Source organism: Macrotis lagotis, chromosome 1 (genome assembly GCF_037893015.1).
Source record: "Macrotis lagotis isolate mMagLag1 chromosome 1, bilby.v1.9.chrom.fasta, whole genome shotgun sequence".
Lineage (NCBI taxonomy): Eukaryota > Metazoa > Chordata > Mammalia > Peramelemorphia > Peramelidae > Macrotis > Macrotis lagotis.
Genome location: NC_133658.1, coordinates 357,529,560 through 357,550,954, shown reverse-complemented (window position 1 = coordinate 357,550,954; position 21,395 = coordinate 357,529,560). Strand labels below are relative to the sequence as shown.

At 37.5% G+C, this 21,395-nt stretch overlaps 1 protein-coding gene across 8 annotated transcripts in view; it reads left to right on the top strand.

The window, feature by feature from the left end:
* Positions 1-21,395, top strand: part of ITCH (itchy E3 ubiquitin protein ligase) — a 172,757-nt gene extending 151,362 nt beyond the window's left edge. For all 8 annotated transcript variants that reach the window (XM_074212123.1, XM_074212124.1, XM_074212122.1 and 5 more), the window contains 5 exons: positions 10,199-10,319; positions 14,081-14,185; positions 15,587-15,683; positions 18,689-18,761; positions 21,157-21,395. In XM_074212123.1, the coding sequence (XP_074068224.1) occupies positions 10,199-10,319; positions 14,081-14,185; positions 15,587-15,683; positions 18,689-18,761; positions 21,157-21,256 (496 nt within the window). In that variant the 3' untranslated portion in view covers positions 21,257-21,395. The remainder of the gene's footprint in view (positions 1-10,198; positions 10,320-14,080; positions 14,186-15,586; positions 15,684-18,688; positions 18,762-21,156) is intronic.

Below are 21,395 nucleotides of genomic sequence, written 5' to 3'. Positions count from 1 at the left end.
ACCACCCCTGAGACCCAGCAGGCTACCCAATCCCATCCCCTTGCAAGAAGGAAAAAAGAAAATGTGTTATGTCTGACTATTCTCTCCTATGATCTACCCTCTCCTCTCTCATCCACATCCCCCCCCCTTCCACCTTTCCCCCTTCCCTCCTTTTTCTTCTAGATGTCTATACCCTATTGGGTGGGTATGCTGTTCCCTCTCTGAGCCATTTCTGGTGAGAATGAAGGTCCCCTCATTCCCCCTCACCTTCCCCCCTTCCATATCATTGCAAAAGCTCATTGTGAATATATATTTGTTTATTTATTTATATGAAATACTTAGCCTATTCCACCTCTCCTTTCTCTTACTCCTAGTGCATTTCCCTTTTAGTCATTGACTCCATTTTTACAATATATTATATCTTTAAATTCAGCTCTCTCCTGTGCTTCATCTATAAAAGCTTCTTCTACCTGCTCTATTAAATGAGAAGGTTCATATGAGATATGAGTATTATCAGTATCATTTTTCTATGCAGTTCATCATCGAATCCCTCAATTTACCCTTCTCCACTCTCTAAGCTTCACCTGAGGCCTGTATTTGAAGGTCAGATTTTCTCTTCAGCTCTGGTCGTTTCAACAGGAACAATTGAAATTCCCCTGGTTCATTGAAAGTCCATTTTTTCTCTTTCCCCTGGAAGAGGATGTTCAGTTTTGCTGAGTAGTTGATTCTTGGTTGCATTCCAAGCTCTTTTGTCTTCCATAATATTATATTCCAAGCCCTATGAACCCTTAATGTAGTTGCTGCAAAGTCCTATGTGATCCTGACTGCAGCTCCACAGTATTTGAATTCTGTCCTTCTGGCAGCTTGTAATATTTTCTCTTTGATTTGGGAGTTCTGGAACTTGGCTTTAATATTCCTGGGGGTTGATTTTTTTTTTATCTCTTTCTGGGGGAGATTGGTGAACTCTCTCAATTTCTATTTTGCCCTCTTCTTCTAGGATATCAGAGCAGTTTTCCTGTAGGAATTCTTTAAAAATTAGGTCAATGTTCTTTTCCTGATCATGACTATCAGGTATCCCAATAATTTTTAAATTATCTTTCCTGAATCTGTCTTCCAGATAAGTTATTTTTTCAATGAGATATTTCACATTTTATTCTAATTTTTCATTATTTTGGTGTTGAAAATATTCTGTCTTGACTTCTTGTAAAGTCATCAGCTTCTTTTAGCTCCATTCTACATCTGAGGGATTTGTTTTCTTCAGAGAGCTTTCTTATCTCCTTTTCCATCTGGCCAGTTCTGCTTTTTAAAGCATTCTTCTCCTCAATAACTTTTTGAACTGTTTTATTATCCATTTGGCCTATGCTGGTTTTTAACATGCTATTTTCTTCAGCACTTTTTTGGATCTCCTTGACTAAACTACTGACTTCGTTTTCATATTTTTTTCCTGCATCTCTCTCATTTCTTTTCCCAATTTTTCCTCTATCTCACTGACCTGATTTCCAAAATCTTTTTTGAACTCTGTCAGAGCTTGAGCCCAACTTCCATTTTTCTTGGAGTCTTTAGATGCAGGAGTTTGTACTTCCTCATCTTCAGATTGAGTATTTTGATCCTTCTTGGGATCATAGACAAAGAATTTCTCAATGGTGTTCCTCATTTGTCTCCTTTCTCCAGGCTGTGCCTGGTTATGGAGTGCTTCCTGAGTTTTTGAGTATTATTGCACCCAATTTGTGGGATTTTTTGGAATACCCCACTGGGACCTTATTTCTCCAAGGTCTTATGCTCTCTTGCCTGTGCCTTGATATGTAGATATCCACAGGCCCTCCCCTCTGCCCTGGAGCCATGAGGAGGGGCCCTGCTATATGGAAGGCCAAACTGCAGGCTGGATCTGAGTGTGGGCAAACAGCACAGTCCTGCCACAGGGAGAATGGAAAGTCGTCCTGCAGTCTCCCCGACCCCCTTACCGTCTGTGGGCTGTCCTTTGGAGGTACAGGCTGGTTTCCCCAGATTCCTGCCTGCTGCATATTCTTGCCACAGGGCTGTTCTGAGGCTGGTGCTCCTCATTCCACACACTCTCAACCGCCCCTTCAAGCTGATCCCCCGATTGTATTATTTCTTAATTCCTCCAAGGGCTTATGAGAGGCTCTCTTGTCTGTGCTGTGGGATGTGAATGACCACAGGCCTACCCCTCTGCCCTGGAGTTGTGAGAATGATCCATGCTTGGCTTTGTTAGGATGACTATGACCTGGATATGAATGTGGGCAACCAACAGAGTCCTGCCCCAGGGAAAGCAGAGAGACCTCTGCAGTCTTCCCCAATCCTCTTACCAGTAAATCTGTGGGCTAAGAGCTCTGGAAGTGCTGGGTGACTCAACTGATTCTTGCTGCAGGTTCTCATTGTAGGGCTGCTCTAAGGCTGATGCTCCACTCTGGTGCGGCAGACTTTGCTCACCACCTGCAGTCCTGGTGATCCCTGGGCTAAGAGGTCTGAAAACCAGACCCTCTGCCACAGACCCAAGCACCCAGCCCTACTGTGCTGTGCTGCAGCTGCAGCAGCCCCTCATTCCAATTCCTGCTCCCATTGAAACAGACCTTTCCTGCAGAACTTCTAAGTTGTCTTAGACCAGGAAATTGTATCAGTCTTTTTTTTTTAAGCCAAATTACTTTATTTAATTTGAACTTTTACAATAATGACTAAGACTACAGTAAAAATGTTAAAATGTTGTCACTTATTTTATTTTTTATTCTCATTTTGTACAAATGTTTTTTTTACATTAATAAAATATTCTTGTTTAAGAGTAAACAAAATACCCCTCTCCCCATGAATATAGACTTCTTTGGGCGATAAAGTAAAGGGGAGAGAAAAAAAATTAAAATTAAAAAAAATAATAGTAATAATTGTAAGTATGGCCAGGTGGCGCAATGGACGAAACACCAGCCCTGGAGCCATGAGCACCCAAGCCCACATCCAGCCCCATAGACCCAACAATCACCCAGCCGTGTGACATGCAAGCTACCCGATCCCCACTGCCCTGCAAAAACCAAAAGGAAGGAAAAAAAAGACTCAAAATAAAATAAAATAGTAATAGTAGGGGTGGTTGGGTGGTAGACAGAGCATTGGCCCTTGAGCCAGGAGCACCCGGGTCCAAATCCAGCCTCAGACACCCAAAGATCACCCTGCTATGTGGCCCCAGGCAGGCCACCCAGCCCCCTTTGCCCTGCACCCTCCCCCAAATAATAACAAAAAATGTGCTTCAGTCTTTGTTCCAACACCAACAACTCTGTCATAGGTGGATCACATTCTTTATGGTAAGTCCATCACAAAAGTTACTTCCATATTTTTCCAATGTTGCCATTGCTGATCGCAGCTCCCTCCTTTCTTATTTCTCCACTACCATGTACTATATTTTCTCTCTTCTTTCACTCTGACTTTGCTGTAGGGTAGCTGAGTGGCACAGCAGACAGATCCCTGGTCCTGGGGCCAAGAAGCCCTGAGCCCCCATACCACCCCTTAAGCCCAGCATCTACCTGGCCCTATGGTCCTGGACAGGCCTTCCAATCCCAGCCCCTTGCAAGAAGTAAAAAAGAAAATGTGTTATATCTGACCACTCTCCCCCCATGGTCCATCCTCTCCTCTTTTATTCACATCCTCACCCCTTCCCCCTGCTCCCCCCTCCTTCTTAATCCAGATGTCTATACCCCATTGAGTATATTTTCTATTTCCTCTCCTAGCCATCTCTGATGAGAGCAAAGGTTCCCTCATTCCCCTTTGCCTCCCCCCTTCCATATCATTGCAATAGCTCATTGTAATAAAAAAATTCGTATTATATGAATTATCTTGGCCTATTCCCCTTCTCATTTTTCTTTCTCCCATTACATTTCCCTTTTTTTCTATTGACTCCATTTTTACACCATATTTTATCTTCAAATTCAGTTTTCTCCTGTGCTTCAACTATAAAAGCTCCCTCTACCTGCTCTATTAACTGAGAAGGTTCATATGAGTATTATCAGTGTCATTTTTCTATGCAGGAATACATGCAGTTCATCATCATTAAGTCCCTCATATTTTCCCCTTCTCCTCCAATCTCCATGCTTCACCTGAGTCCTGTATCTGAAGATCAAACCTTGTGTTCAGCTCTGGCCATTCCAACAGGAACATTTGAAATTCCCCTGGTTCATTGAAAGTCCATCTTTTTCCCTGGAAGAGGACATTCCATTTTTTCTGGGTAGTTGATTCTCGGTTGCATTTTAAGCTCTTTTGCCTTCCGGTATATTATATTCCAAGCCCTATGAGCTTCCAATGTAGTTGCTGTTAAGTCCTGTGTGATCCTGACTACAGCTCCATGATATTTGAACTTTGTCCTTCTGGCTGCTTGTAATATTTTCTCTTTGACTTGGGAATTCTGGAATTTGGCTATATTATTTCTAGGGGTTGGTTTTTTGGGATCTCTTTCTCAGGGGGATCGGTGGATTCTCTCCATTTCTATTTTGCCCTCTGCTTCTAGAATATCAGGGCAATTTTCCTGTAGTAATTTTTGAAAATGATGTCAAGACTCTTTTCCTGATCATGACTTTCAGGTATTCCAATAATTTATAAATTATCTTTCCTAAGTCTGTTTTCCATATCAGTTGTTTTTTCAATGAGATATTTCACATTTTCTTCTAAGTTTTCATTTTTTTGGTTTTGAAGTATTGATTCCCGATTTCTGGTAAATTCATCTATGTCCCTGAGTTCTATTCTTTGTCTGAAAGATTTGTTTTCCTCAGAAAGTTTTCTTATCTCTTTTTCCATCTGGCCAATTTTGCTTTTAAAGCATTCTTCTCCTCAATAACTTTTTGAACTATTTTATCCATTTGACTTAAGCTGGTTTTAGGCATGCTATTTTCTTCAGCATTTTTTTTTTTTTTGATTTTCTTGACTAAGCTGCTGACTTCATTTTCATGTTTTTCCTGCATCTCTCTCCTTTCTTTTCCCAGTTTTTCTTACAACTCCCTCATTTGATTGCTGTTTTATGGGGGGCCTAGACTGCGATCAGGATCTGAATGTGGTCAGAGCCCCAGAGTCCTGTTCCAGGGTCAGAGGACAGAGCTCTGCAGTCTCTCTTCACTCCCCTCCCTCAGCTCAATGGGCTCATGCCCTGGAGGCTCCTGCTTACCAGCTCCGCCTGCTCCACATGCTTGCTCTGGCAGAGGTCCCCCGTTGTTCCCCCACTTTGTGTCCGGTGCTCCCCAGGGTGCAGCTCAGGAGACTCCCCCACTGCTGTGAGCTGAGACTTCCAGCGCCCTGGGGCTGCCTCCAGGAGGCTGAAGTTCTTTCGCTCTGGCGGGCAGCCCCTCCAACCCGGGGAGCAGAGCCTTTCTGCTCTTTTCCAGGTTACCTTGAGTAGGAGAACTGCCTCACTGGGTCCCTTTGTGGGTTCTGTCTCTCGAAAGTTTAGTTAGAGTCCTTCGTTTCAAGTTTTATCAGAGAGCGCCTAAGACTCGATCCCTTCTTGTCACCATCTTGGCTCCGCCTTCTGTATCAGTCTTTATGTGTGATCTACCCCTTTCAAAATTTTGTCTAGAGTCATAATTTGATGGCTTTTGGAGTTTTTTGGGGAACAGATTTCCAGGAATTTCTGCCTTCATGCTGCCACCTTGACTCTGCCCTCACAGGCAGATTTCCTTTTTTTTCTTAAGATTTCATTTATTTTGAGTTTTACAATTTCCCCCCCACCATCTTACTTCCCTCCCGCACCCCCACCCCCACCCCACAGAAGGCAGTTTGCCAGTCTTTACATTGTTTCCATGGTATACATTGAGCAAAATTGAATGTGATGAGAGAGAAATCATATCCTCAAGGAAGAAAAATAAAGTATAAGAGGTAGCAAAATAGCATAATAAGATAATGAGTTTTTTCTAAATTGAAGGCAATAGTCTTTGGTCTTTGTTCAAACTCCAAAATTCTTTCTCTGGATACAGATGGTATTCTCCATTGCAGACAGCCCCAAATTGTCCCTGATTGTTGCACCGATGGAATACACAAGTCCATTAAGGTTGAATATCACCCCCATGTTGCTGTTAGGGTGTACAGTGTTTTTCTGGTTCTGCTCATCTTGCTCAGCATCAGTTTATGCAAATCCCTCCAAGCTTCCCATCCTTTTTGGTTTCTAATAGAACAATAGTGTTCCATGACATACATATACCACAGTTTGTTAAGCCAATCGGCAATTGAAGGACATTTAATTTCCAATTCTTTGCCACCACAAACAGGGCTGCTATGAATATTTTTGTACAAGTGATGTTTTTACTCTTTTCCATCATCTCTTCAGGGTATATACCCAGTAGTGGTTTTGCTGAATCAAAGGTATGCACATTTTTGTTACCCTTTGGACATAGTTCCAAACTGCTCTTCAGAAAGGTTGGATGAACTCCACCAACAATGTGTTAGTGTCCCAGATTTCCCACATCTCTTCCAACATTGATCATTGTCCTTTCTAGTCATATTGGCCAGTCAGAGAGGTGTGAGGTGGTACCTCAGAGAAGCTTTAATTTGCATTTCTCTAATAAGTAATGATTTAGAGAAATTTTTCATGAGTATGGATCGCTTTGATCTCCTCAACACAGATATATTTTCAAGTAAGTTTCATATAATGTTAGTGATGGCCTCTTAGCTTTTGCCTGATGATAGCATACAATTGTTGTGTAACTCAGTACCCTTTCTTTCCCTTCCCACATACATTGTTGTGCTATGAAAAATGATTTTGAAACAGTTTTTCTATCCACTGATGCAAAGTAAAGGAGCAAAACCACAAGAACAATCTATACTGGGGCAGCTAGGTGATGTAGTGGATAGAGCACTGGCCCTGATGTCAGGAGTACCTGAATTCAAATCCCACCTCAGACCCTTAATATTTATTTAACTGTGTGACCTTGCGCAAGTCCCTTAACCTCATTGTCTTGCAAAAAACAAAATAAAAACCCAAGAACTATCTAAATTGTAACAATATTATAAAGAATCAACTTTGTAGACCTCATATACTCTTATTTCATTTTCTTTTAAAATTTTTTATTAGGAAAAAAGTTATGTGTGCAGCAAAAAAAATGAGGGGGTTCATAATATGAATCAAAAAATTTCCATTTCAAGAAAGTCTGTATAATGTATAGAATAATGTATAGAATACATTGTATTCAAAATTGTCTATCTTTTCTTTGTTAAGAATCCCATCTTAGGGGTGGTTAGATGGCACAATGGATAGAGCACCGGCCCTGGAGTCAGGAGTACCTGAGTTCAAATCCAGCCTCAGACACTTAATAATAATTACCTAGCTGTGTGGCCTTGGGCAAGCCACTTAACCCCATTTGTCTTGCAAAAATCTTAAAAAAAAAAAAAAAAGAATCCCATCCTATTCAACTGTTCCAAACTTTCCTTTGAACTACCCAATCACTAATAAAAATTTTGGATATGTAGTTTATGTTTCCATGTATGGATAGTGAACAATTTGTCCTAATTGAATCCCTTGTAATTAGTCTTTGATGTTTATCTTTTATTTCTCTTAGTTCTTGGATGTCAAATTTTTATTATGTTGTCTTTTTGCAACAAAATTCTGAAAATCTAGCAATTCATTGAACATCCAGTTTTTCTTTCAGGATTATACTTAACTTTGCTAGATATGATGTTTTTTGCCTCAGCCCTCCTTCTTTTGCTCTTTGATAAGAAGTGTTCCAAGACCTTCAGCCTTTTAAAGTAGGTGCTGCTAGGTCATGTGTAATTCTAATTGTGGCTCCATTATGTTTAAATTTATTTTTTGTTTCTGCTTTTGATATAGTCTCCTTACACTGGAGTGAAAAATGTCTGACCTATGGGTCATTTAGTCTTGTGATGCCATGGTAACTGCAGGCAGGATGTAAAATTCAGTATTTCTAGGAACTTTTTAGGAATAATTAAATATTTGACCAAATACAGCAAACAAATGATGTTATAAATATCCAAATGGCCTCTGGCAGAAAAGGATTCATCACCCCTAATCTAACACTTCAGGTTCATTTTCCTCAATTATTTCTTATATTATTGTATCAAGATTAATTGACATTTTCATGCAGTTCAGTTATTCTTACCTTTTCTCTACTTGATCTGTTCTGATTAGTTGGGGTTTTTTTAATGGTTTCATATTCTCTTCCATTTTTTCATTCTTAATATTTTTTTTTATCATTTCTTGGTCTCTTATAACTTCACTGACTTCCCTTTCACCAGTTCTAATTTCAAGTCAGTCATTTTTTGTTCTTAAGCTTTTGGAGCTCCTTTTCCAGTTGGTCTACTCTTTTTATAATCTTGTTTATCTTGAATTGTTCTTATTTTCTTTTTTTTTTTTAATTTTTCCTCAATCTCTCTCTTATTTGATCTTTAAAGGCTTATATGAATTCTTATATTAATTCTTTTTGAGCCATTTGATGGCTCTTTAAGGTAGGAAAGGCTTTTTTTTTTTTTTTTTTTTTTTTTTTTTTTTTTTTTTTTTTTTTGCTTTACCATCTTCCTCTAAAGATGAGCCTTGGTCTTCCTTATTCCCATAGTAACTGTCTTTGTTCAGGTTCTTTCTCCTTTTGCCTACTCATTTAAAAAAAAAATTGGCATCTTCTTATTATATTCATTTCTAATCCTGCTGAATGGGGGATGATACCTCTAACCTCAGGAGCTTTGTCCTGGGCCCAATTCTGCACTCCTTTCTCCCCCAAGCCACAAGTGCTTCACACACTGCTCAAAATGATCTTAGTCCCTGAGAACTCATTTCTCTTATAAGTGCCCACAGCCAGCAGCATCACGGCATCACTGCTCCTGTACACATTTGACTTGTGCCAGGTGCTTCTTGCTCAGGACCATCTTGGCAGCACAACTAGGTTTGGAGTTCCTTATCAGCAAGGGTTCCTTTTCTTCCTTGTTCACATGCTGGACTTTGCATACTGCTGGGGAGGTGAAAATTCCTATGGCTTAGACTGAGGCTACTTCCCAAATCTGACTGCCCCTAGAGCTTGCCTCTAGCTGTTTCAGGAGCTATCCCAGAAGTGATTCCACGTCACATTTCACTACACATTCTTTTTTTCTCATCTTCTTGGGTTGACCTAGAAGGACCACTGTTCTGCTGCAACTCTTGTTTATATTTTTGCTGCTCTATCCCAAGGTGCTTTTTTGACTAGTTCATGGTGGAAATCTAGAGAGCTTTGAATTTTATGACCTACTGTGCCATCTTTCCAGAATCCCCCAGCCTTCTATACTCTTTAAAGTGTTTTTTAAGGTGGTTTTTTTTTTCATTTATTTGTTTTTGCAAGGCAGTGGGGTTAAGTGGCTTGCCCAAGGCCACACAGCTAGGTCATTATTAAGTGTCTGAGGCTGGATTTGAACTCAGGTCCTCCTGACTCCAGGGCTGGTGCTCTATCTACTGCACCACCTAGCCGCCCCCAGCCTTCTATACTCTTAATAACAACCAACCAAAATTCCAGAGGCTGCATGATAATGAAACAGGTCACTTTTCTCTGAGAGAGAAGTGATTGACTTGAAGTACTGATTTAAGATAGTATTTTGGATATAGCTGATGCTGTAATTTGTTTCACTTGATTCTAAAATTTCTTACATGGGTTGTGTTTTTTTTTTTTTTCAAAAGAAACCAGGAGAAGGTAGAATGAGAAGAGTTATATTTTTGTCAATTGAAAAAAATAAAATTTAGTTTAAAATTTTAAAAATTGACCATTCTTTCTCACTCCCAGCCCAAAGGGTTTCCCTACAAATCCTACAATCTTTCTTTAAAAATTAATACTATGAGGGGTGTCTAGGTGGCACAGTGAATGGAGCAACAGCCTTGGAGTCAGGAGTAGCTGGGTTTAAATCCAACCTCAGACACTTAATAATGACCTAGCCGTGTGGCCTTGGGCAAGCCACTTAACCCCATTGCCTTGAAAAACCTAAAAAAAAAATAATACTATGCTTACTTTAGAAGTGAATGCCTCTGATTGCCTTTTTTTAACCTTAATCAATTTGAGATGAAATCATCCTGACTCTGTGTGAGTGTGAACCCTACTGAATAGGTGGTTTATTGCTATCACTCCAACATTTTCAAACTTTCATAATATTCAGAGTCTTTGATCTATACTTTTCCTCTTCTGTTCTCTTCCCTTTTGCCTCTAAATAGTCATTAAAACTATGTACCTGAATGTCAGTGAGCATTTCAGTCACAGTATTTCGTTTTCTTCAGAATGGTAGCTGAATGGAGATTATCTCGTGGTGTTGAAGAACAGACACAAGCTTTCTTTGAAGGTTTCAATGAAATTCTTCCCCAGCAGTACCTGCAATACTTTGATGCTAAGGAGCTAGAGGTGAGAAATAGCTCTTTTTCCTTTGATGACATATAAAGAATTATAGATTCTGATACTTAAGAAAGCCAACAATTCAAATTTCTAATTATTTCTGCCTACTTCTAAAGACCGTTATAAGGATCAGTTCAATTGAGATAGTGTATATGAACCTCTATTGTAAAATAAATGCTATATATATATAGGTAGATTCTAATTTCTATAGGATGTGCCAAAACTTTTAATAACTTTTAAACTTTAAAAGCTTAAAAATTTGGGGATATTTTTGTATAAAGTTTGGAATTAGCAGAGTGCCTGACACATTTATGTATTTAACTAATAGACTTGCCATCACCTCTTTATAATATATCACTATTTCATATTACACTTTTAGAAGTCACATATAAACTTCTTAATTGCCAGATCATAGAATTTGGAAGTTGGAAGGGACCTCAGCAACCAACTAGTCCAATTCATACCTGAAAGCAATCCCAACCATAACAAGTGCAATATGAAGTAGTGATAGTTCAATACAGTCCTATAGGTCTAATTGTAAGTAAATTTTTCCTGACATCAACCCTAAATTTGCCTTTTTGTGAATTTCTTCCCCATTGCTCTTTGTTCTGCCTATGGTGGCCATAGTAAATATAATCCATATTCATGTGACAGCCCTTAAGATCCTTGAAGAAGTTCATGCTCAATATTCTCTTTTCCAAGCTAAACATTCCTAGTTGATTTTAGTACAAACTCAACATACTGGTTGCCTACCTCTCAACCCTCTCCACCTTGTCAGTGCCTTAAATTGTGACTTTACAAACTGAACAAAATTTCTAGATGAAAATTTACAAGGACAGATTATAGTATAGATTGACAACCTTATATCTAGGGGTGGCTAGGTGGTGTAGTGGATAGAGCACTGGTCCTGGAGTCAGGAGTACCTCAGTTCAAATGTGGCCTCAGACACTTAATAATTACCTAGCTGTGTGGCCTTGGGCAAGCCACTTAACCCCATTTGCCTTGCAAAAGCTAAAACAAAACTAAAAAGAAAAAAAAGACAATCTTATATCTAGTTATTATGTCTGTTTTAATGCTTCCCAAAATTGCTTTAGGTCTTTTGGCTTTTGAAGCACATTGCTAATTCAGTGAGTTGATGGTCTTCTAGGACCCCAAGTTCTTTTTCAAACAAACTGCTTTCTTCTGCCTCCTTCATCCTTGTATTTGTGAAGTTGAATTTCTATAACTAAATAAAAACATGATATTGAATTTTATTGAATTTTGAATTTTTTATTTATTAGACTTTACTCAGTGCTCTAGCTTATAAGATCTTTTTGGATTCTGGTGGTGAGTTATCAACTTTGAATCTCCTGCAATCCAGATCATCTTTTATCCAAATGGCAGATAAAACTGTTAATAGCACAGATCCCTGGAGTATTCTGTTGGATATCTCCTGCCACAATGACATCACATTACAAATAACTCCACTTTGAGTTATCATCGAGCAGCTTTTGAACATAAATGATTGGTCAGTCATTCAGTCCACATTTCTCTGTCTTCTCCATGAGAAAAGAATGAAATGTTTTATCAACATTGGTTAAACTACAGGTAAACTATATCCACAGCATTCCCTTTATCTATCAATATAATAACACCGCCAACAAAACCAAAAAGAAATAAGATCAATTATACATCATCTGTTCTTGAGGAAGCTCTTTGTGATCACCCCTTCCCTTTCTAGAGGTTCACCTGCCAGATCTTCACCTGATCTTAACTTTTCCAGGGGTCAGTGTTCATTGTTGAATACTATATAAAATGCCTCTCCTTCCCTCCCTTTTTTTTGGGGGGGGGGCGTGGATTGAGACATTTGCACTTCTCTAATCTCGTGTTAACTCTCCCATTTCCTATGACATCTCAAGTATCACTGATGAGTGTTTATCTACTCTATCTGCCAGTTCTTTTACCACCTGAGAAAGTCATTCATCTGGGCCAGGGGACCTGAATTTGTCCATAACTAGGTCTTTTCTTACTATCTCATTTATTTTGGGCCACATTTCTTGAATTAGCCATTTTTGTTTTGACATTTCTAATTCAAAGATCATTCTCTTTGGCAAAGAAAACAAGCAAAGTAAGACTTGAGCAGCCCAGCCTTTGCTCTGATCTTCTATCGGTTATCAGTCCATCCACTATAAGTAAACATTCTTTCTCACAATATAGCTAGAAAGACTTCATTTTTTTTTGTAGTCCTTTTATTTCCTCATCAGCTTCAGTTCGTTGTGAATTTTAGTACTCCTGACCATTTTTACAGGATTATGCCATGCAATTTGATTCATCTTCTGTGACCCACCCATGCTTTGATCTTTTGTCCATTTCTTTTAAAGTCAAATTGTTCGGTGAATTGTCTCTGCATCCCTTTTATGAATTTCAAATAACTTTTTTTAGGGTGTTTTGTTTTTTGGGTTTTTTTTTTTGCAAGGCAATGGGGTTAAGTGGCTTGCCCAAGGCCACACAGCTAGGTAATTATTAAGTGTCTAAGGCTGGATTTGAACTCAGGCACTCCTGACTCTAGGGCCGGTGCTCTATCCACTGGGCCACTTAGCCACCCCTTCAAATACCTTTGTTTCCCTTTCCTCTTCCATGGGTTTATTTCCTTCTTTGTTTTCAGAATTTCATTCTTAAGCATTCTCCATTCACTTCAGGCTGATTTTCGCACAGAATTTTAGTCATGGGAATGCTATGTATCTTTCTTCTGAATTCTTTGTAATATACTTTCCCCAAATCTAGAATACATCAGATGATGCCCAAAGATTTTTTCTCTCTCTGTTTCAAACTCCAAGAAGACATGATTGCTTCCATCTTTTTCATCCCAACAAAGTCCTCCTTGTCAGTGAGAATCAGAGTCAAAATGGAATTTGCTCTTGCTGGTTCATCTGATATTTGAAAGATGATGTTATTGTAAAGGCAAGTGTCCTTTACCTCTTCTCCTTTAAGCAGAGCTTTTATAGATGTCTGGATAATTAAAAGTCTCTCACACTACTATTCCTCATCATTTCCTCTTTTAATATTCAAGTTGTCTGTTATATGCTCTAGTGAAAAAATCATGTCTCTTTTTCCTATTGATCTTTTTTTTAGGTTTTGTTTTGTTTTGTGTTTTGGTTTTTTTTTTTTTTTTGCAAGGCAAACGGGGTTAAGTGGCTTGCCCAAGGCCACACAGCTAGGTAATTATTAAGTGTCTGAGACTGGATTTGAACCCAGGTACTCCTGACTCCAAAGCCGGTGCTTTATCCACTGTGCCACCTAGCCGCCCCTTTTCCTATTGATCTTGATCTACTCCAGTGTTGCTTCCTTAGTCCTCATGCTCCTTGTCCTTTCTGTGGCATTTGACATTGTTTGACTATCCATTCGTTTGTTGTTCATATTATATGCTTAATATTTATTCAAATGTATTCATTTAACTGAACTGGGTCCTTAAGTAAAAGGTAAATTTTAGTATGTAAAGTCTGTGATAAGTTACTTTTTGTTTCTCTGAATATTCCTCTTCTGCCATTAGTATCATATCCTGGAAACTTTTATCACAGGCAGATGATAGTTATTGGTGTATGATTTTAAAATTGAAATACTTCTGAGAAGATTTGGCTCTTTGAAAACTATAATTATCAAACAGTACTAGGCTATCATGTCGAGCTAGTCATTTTCTTTCACACTTTTATTATCGGTTGGGACTGGGCCAAGTATGCTCATAATAAGTCTCTAAAATCCTTTAAAAAACCATGTATTTTCTGTCACCAAAGGTACTTTTGTGTGGAATGCAAGAGATTGATTTAAATGATTGGCAAAGACATGCTATCTACCGACATTATACTAGGACAAGCAAACAAATCATGTGGTTTTGGCAGGTTTGTAGCTTATTTCTTCACTTTTATTTTTTGTCAGTATTTTATAATTTATTAAAAAAATGTTATTTCTGCAAAAAAAAAACAAAAAAATGTTATATCATAGAGAACCTCAGTCACAAAACAAAATACACTGAATTCTGGTTGTACTGCAGACCTTTGATCTATTCTTTTGGGGTGGCATATTATAAGATCCTTATAGGACTTTGGGTAATTCATTCTCTTTTTACATGGTATAAGATATAACTATACCATATTCTTCCATATTGTGACATTTACTTGTGTTTAAGACTATTGAATTCCTATCTAAAGCATTGTTTACTGTTTGTGATGCCAGTTTTTCATTATTTACAAAATTTATGGAGGCTTGGGATCTCTCCACAAAATAAATAGGACTTTGATTTTGAAACAAGAATAGTTATTATAAAAAAAACCTCTGGGTGTATGTGAGGGAGGTTGTGTTTATATAAAGCATTTTGAATTGAAAATTTCATCAAAATATTGAAACTTGCATAATGTAAAAATGGCTGAAATAATTTCTTGAGAAAGAGAATACATAAGTTGTTCTTTTTGAAAGACATTTCTTAGAGCTAAAAGAAAATCAGGCTGCATATTAGAAAAGGTTAATTTGCAAATGAGTGGCTCCCAATTAACATTATCATTGGATATTAAACTCTGTCATATTCCTATCCCAGAAAAAGAAAAGAGGGGAAGGAGACATGGAGTATCTGTCAACCACATCATGTTTCAGCAGCCATCTCTTGGCATCCCCTTAAGATAGAGGGGCACCAGAATTAATCCTTCTGGATCAGAGTTCTCTTTCATAAAACAAAATCTATACTAAACCAGGTTGCTTTGCATAGAAATGCCAGAGGGCACTTCTGCAACATTTCTCATGTATCTGGGATTGGGGGGGGAAGAGAGGAATCTTGAAAAATAAGGTCCAGAGTGTTTTGCCTAAGACACATCTGGCAAAGCTGTTTCCCACTGAGAGTGGCAGAAGAGGCCATTATAGAAAATGAGTTCAAAGGGACCTAAGAGGTCATTTAGTCCAACCAGTATTTGAAAAAGGAATCCTCTCTGTATCATCTTGATGAGGAGTCATCTAGTCTGTTCTTGACTGTTTCTGTGCAGCCTAAAATGGTTCCTGAAAATCTCAATAGCTGAAAATATTGAGATAAGAGCAGTCAAAAGCATAGAAATTATGCCGGATAAATAGTTTTTATGGCACACATGCATGGGTGAGTTAGAAAGAGGTTAGTTTTATCACTGGTAGCATTGAAGTATTTTTTCAGGATGATTGTTATCTTACATGTTGTGGTTTTTATGAGCTTGATACAATGTTTGTTGTTTCAAAAGAACAATAATTCCATATGTTTAAAAGTGCCTTTTCACTTTTAACAGTTTGTGAAAGAAATTGACAATGAGAAGAGAATGAGGCTGTTGCAGTTTGTTACTGGAACATGCAGGTTGCCAGTTGGGGGATTTGCTGACCTCATGGGTAAGCGAATGTTTCCAATACAGAAATTGGTTAAGCAAGCAGCTCTTTTTATATATAGAGATCTAGATATAGGTACATATGTATGTATGTGTATGTATTTATCTTGTCATAAATAATGAAATTAAATATAAAGAAATAACATTCTTAGGTAATTTTGACTTAATTGGGTTGCATAAAATAACCCTTTCTATGTATGTTTTCCTTATGTTTTGAACTCTCACTTCTATTTCATTGTAGACATTAAACCCTATTATTCACATCAGTATTTGAATGTGATTACCTATCTTGTCAAAATTGTTTACCGAAATAATGTTAAGGACTTAACATAACACTAATCTCTAGGAAAATTATTTAATTCAATTTAAAAAGTATTAATTATTAAGCATTTGTTGGCTTAATATTGTGCTAGGTGCTGCTAGTGACAGAAGTCATTGGGGAAATAATTAAAGAAGACTTAAAGAAAAAAGGACAGGGGTGGCTAGGTGGTGTAGTGGATAAAGCACTGGCCTTGGAGTCAGAAGTACCTGGGTTCAAATCCGGTCTCAGACACTTAATAATTACCTAGCTGTGTGGCCTTGGGCAAGCCACTTAACCCCATTTGCCTTGCAAAAAAAAAAGGACACATGCAAGCAATGATAAATCAGTACAAGTCATTACACAGTTGAGAATAGAGGGAGAGGCACATTAATAGCAATTTTAAGGTTTTGAGGTAGAGTACATGACAGGAACTGGGAAGGAAAATGAGAAGGGGAACTTGTTTATCCCCTATCATTGCATTGCTTTGTTAAAAAATTGATAATTTGTTTTGACAAAACAAACTTCTCACTTAATGCTCCCCAAAAAAATCTTCTATGACACCTGCAAAATTATTTACTAGTTGTAATCAAAAGGAAGATGGATCTCTTAGCTTTAGTTGGACCAGAGTTTTATCACCTCTAAACACTGACTGAATTTACATTATTTTAGCTCTTGATATATATATATATATATATATATAGATATAGATATATATATATATTGTTTTTTATTCTGAGAACCTCATTTTTTTTAGGGAAAGAAGAAAAATGGTGAATTTGTTTGGGAAGATGCTAAATTTAAAAAAAGTCATAATACTTGCAAGTGGAAAGCTCTCTGTTAGATCATTTAAGATCATAAGATTATAAAAATTAGGTTGAATGGAACACTAGAAATTACCAAGACTAACCTTCATTTTACAAAGGAAACTCAACTTTAGAAAGATTCAGTGACTTGGGGCGGCTAGGTGCTGTAGTGGATAAAGCACTGGCCCTGGAGTCAGGAGTACCTGGGTTTAAATCCGGTCTCAGACACTTAATAATTACCTAGCTGTGTGGCCTTGGCCAAGCCACTTAACCCCATTTGCCTTGCAAAAACCTAAAAAAACAAAACAAAAAAAAAGATTCAGTGACTTGCCAAAGGTCACACAGGAAGTAAAATAGCAGAGCTCTTTTGAACCCAGATCCCCTAATTCTATATTAGGTGCTTATTGTACATGCTTCTTTCCAAGTCAGGGTTAGATTTTGGAGTTATATTCACATAGAGGATTTGATCATTGAAAGTAGAAGGATAGATTTGCTCTCCAGGGTTAAGTAGAGCAGAATCCAGAAGACTAAGAATGAAGAACATATGAAGGAGATAGGAGAATAACTCATAGAGAAGGAAAAGAGCCAAGATGGTGCAGTAGGACAGGAGCTATAAAAGGGAGACAGTGCTAAAAAGAAAGCTTGGGCCTTAGAAAGGCAGCATAAGAGGAGAATGTTGGAAAGGTCATTGAATGATCTTGAGAAAATTATTTGAGTTGAGCCTGGGGGAGGACAGGATAGAAACAGAATTATTGGGAATGAAAGAGAAAATGGATAATGAGGAAAGGGAGATGATAAATAATCTTTGTAATAATATGATGGATACAAGAAAGAGAAATAGGACAGAAATTGAAAGGAGTAGTAGAGTCAAGCATGTACTTTTTTTTAATGTTATTATATTTTTTCAACCTCATGGAAAGACAAGTCCTCAAGACTCACCCCTTTGCAAGCTCCTAGTGTTCCATACCCTTCCACTACTCTCTCCTTACCCTCCCTTCCCCGCCATGACAGGTAGCATTCTGACATAGGTCACAAATGTACAACTATTTTCAACATACCTTCACACTAATCAAGCTGTGAAAAAATAATCAGAACGGGGAGGGGGGGTGGAGAATCTTGAGACAAAGAAGGAAAAAAAACACAAACCAAGTAATTTTTAAAATCACATTTGCTTTACAAGGGAAAGTTGTCAGTTTAAAGGCAAATATTACGAGAATGGATGGGAAGAGATTAAAGATTGAAAGTCAACAAGCATTTATTAAATGCTCACTCAGTGCCAGATCCTGGACTAAAAACTAAAATTATCAGCTCCTTCAAGTCACAGACATTTTCATTTTTTGTCATTTTTTTATCCTTATCACTCTAGCATATTTATCAGATATCTTGTATATCATAAGCACTTTTGATTTGAATAGAAAATGGCAATATATCTCTGAGTTTCTGAGGCAGCATTTGAACTCAGGTCCTCCTCACTTCAGGGTCTGTGCTGTATCCACTGCACCGTCTACCTGCCCCATAGCAAAAACTTAATTTAAGTTTGGATTGACATTGATTAACAAGGATGTTCTTCATCCATAAGTAGGTAGGGTTACTATTGAGCTTACGAAGGATGATGCTGTTCATGAAAGGAAAAAAAAACCTCAAATTTCCAAAGTAATTTTGACGTTGCTCTCTAAATTTTCTTGGTAAAAGTTGAGTAATTGTAGCTCTAATCCTAGTAAATTACAAGAATTTGTTATTTTCTCCTTTTTTCTAAAGCATTACTATATGAATTTATTATATATTATTACTTCTGTATTTTCTGTTATCAGTTAGAGAATATATTATCCCAGATGTAAACTGTTGCATATGGCCTCATTTTCTTGGCAAAGACCAAAAATTTATAAATATTTTATTCTGTTACAGGGAGCAATGGACCACAAAAGTTTTGCATTGAAAAAGTTGGGAAAGAAAATTGGTTACCTAGAAGTCATACCTGGTGAGTGAAATCATTCAAACTAAGGAAAAAACTTTCTGATAATTTGGCATATACTAATTATTTATCATAAATGAAAAAATTATACCACTGAAGGTATTTCTTAATATACAGAATTTTAGAAAAATATATAATATCATAAAAAAGTAAGTCTCAGATTTAAAGATAATAAGAAGTTCCTTGATTAATACTGACTCCTGAGAAGAGAGGAACTATCAGGGTGAGACATATATTAGCATAACATGTTGTTGGTTTGTTTTAATTATATTTCAACAAAGGACATTTCTTTTCTAAAAAATACTTTATTTTCCCCCAATTATATGCTAAAACTTTTTTTTTAATTTTTTAAAAACAATTTTAGTTAAGGCAATGGGGTTAAGTGGCTTGTCCAAGGCCACACAGCTAGGTAATTATTAAGTGACTGAGGCCCGGATTTGAACTCAGGTACTCCTGACTTCAGGTGCACCGGCTGTGTGGCCTTGGGCAAGCCCACTTAACTCCATTTGCCTTGCAAAGACCTGAAAAAAAAAATTAGTTCGAATTTCTATTACCCCTCCCTCTTCCTGAGATAGTTAGCAATTCATTATAGGTTTTACATATGCAATCATGTAAAACATTTCCATTTTAGTCATTTTATACAAGAACTCTCAAACAAAAAAAAAAAGGAAGGCAGAATAGAAAAATAGAGTACTCCAGACTATGTTCAAGCAATATCAGTTCTTTCTCTCTAGGTGGATGGCATGTTTAATCACCTTGGATCATTATACTGCTAAGAAAAGCCAAGTCATCCACAGTTCTGTTACTCTGTAAAATGTTTTCTTGGTTCTGCTTACTTCACTCTGCATCAGTTCATGCATGTCTTTTCCATGCTTTTTTGAAATCATCCTGCAATGTCATTTCTTATAACACAATGATATTCTGTCACAATCACATGCCACAACTTGTTTAGTCATGTACTGAATTTTCAGCTAATGACAGAGCAAGGCAATGAATCAAGCTGGGAAAAGGTAGGTGCTAGGTACATAAGATGCTGAGAAAAAATATTTTTTCCTGAAGAAGGAAAAAATAGAATCTGCCAGAGCAGAATTGGAAAAGACCTTAGCAATCATCTAGACTAACCTTGAAGCAGGAAGTCCTCTATTTTTCATGGTACTTTATTCTGTAAGAAAATAATCACATTTATTAAGGTTTCATAGAAAGAAATCAAGAAGTCAGAAAATCTAATCTCAAATTTCCTCTTTGCTGCTTAATACATGTGTAAGATCAATTGGGGTTCATTACAGATTCATTTTTTAATCTCAACTGACTCCTGCCCAATGCATAGAAAAGTCTTTATTCTTTCTTGATTCTGTCACATTGTCTGCAGCAGCTATTGAAAACTTGCTCATTTTCTGATGCCTCCCTTCCGTTGGTAGCCTGCTCTATCCCAGTAAATGAATTCTCCCCCCCTACTTTATGCCATTTCAGGAGTCCTTTCCTTATCCCCACAGTTCAAAATCCTTATTACTTCTTTACCCAGCCTGTTCTTCGCTTAAGTTTTTGAAAAAGAGGTGATCTTTCTCCTAGTTAAGGCTGATTTCTCTCCTTGTATCTTGTTCCTTCCCATCTCATTCAATTTACCCATTAGTCATCCCTCTCACATCTTTTTCTGTCCTTATCTACTGACATCTTCCCCGCTGCCTACAAATATATTCAGGTCATTCCAGATTCTTCATTTTGTTGCTTCTGAAACTGAGAACTGAAATGGGAAAGAGACTTAGCGTTGCACAGCTATTTTCATATGAGTTTAATTAAGTTCCTGGAATTGCCTCCAGAGGACAAGGCACTAAGTCCAGACTAAAATGTCTAGAAAAAAATGCCATTATTAATTACATCAATTTGCAGTACTTTAGCCAAGTACTTCCTTGTGGTAGCCAAGAGAACTCATAATCAAGGCATGTAGTATACCTTTCTCTATTATGTTATATCTGCTCTGTGATTTCTGTTGTCTGTACCTATTACATTATCTCCCATCATGGCAGCTCCTTGAGGGCAAGGACTGTTTTTGCTTTTTCTTTGTAATCTCAGCCTTTGTAGAGAAAATGTCTTAAACATAGTAAGCCCTCAATAAATGCTTGTTCATTGATTGCCACCTATGCACCACACATTTATTCCTTATTCTAACAGTCCCTCGAGGAGCTTACATTTTACTATCAGGATACGTACTCTGATAAGTGAATACAGGGTATACTGAGGAGGGAGAAAAGTCTAAAATCTGGACGGATCATGTAAATCTTTGCATAGGGAACATTCTTTCCCCTAGCAACCTCTAAGCCTCCAAAGTAAAGCATTTTTCAGTTACTTTATTGTATTTCCTTAAGAGTTTGTTTTCCTCATACTGATTCATTCTTTCTTTTAGTTTTAACCGCTTGGATCTACCACCCTACAAGAGCTATGAACAACTGAAAGAAAAATTGTTATTTGCTATTGAGGAAACAGAAGGATTTGGACAAGAGTAACTTGAGAATTTGCACCCCTGAAGGACACGAATTCATTTGCAATGTTTGTCCTTCACCTCTTCTGCTTGTTGCACATCTTGTAAATTGGACTGACTGTTTAAAGAATTATTTGTGTGTAAGTAAATTAATGTTATCCTTG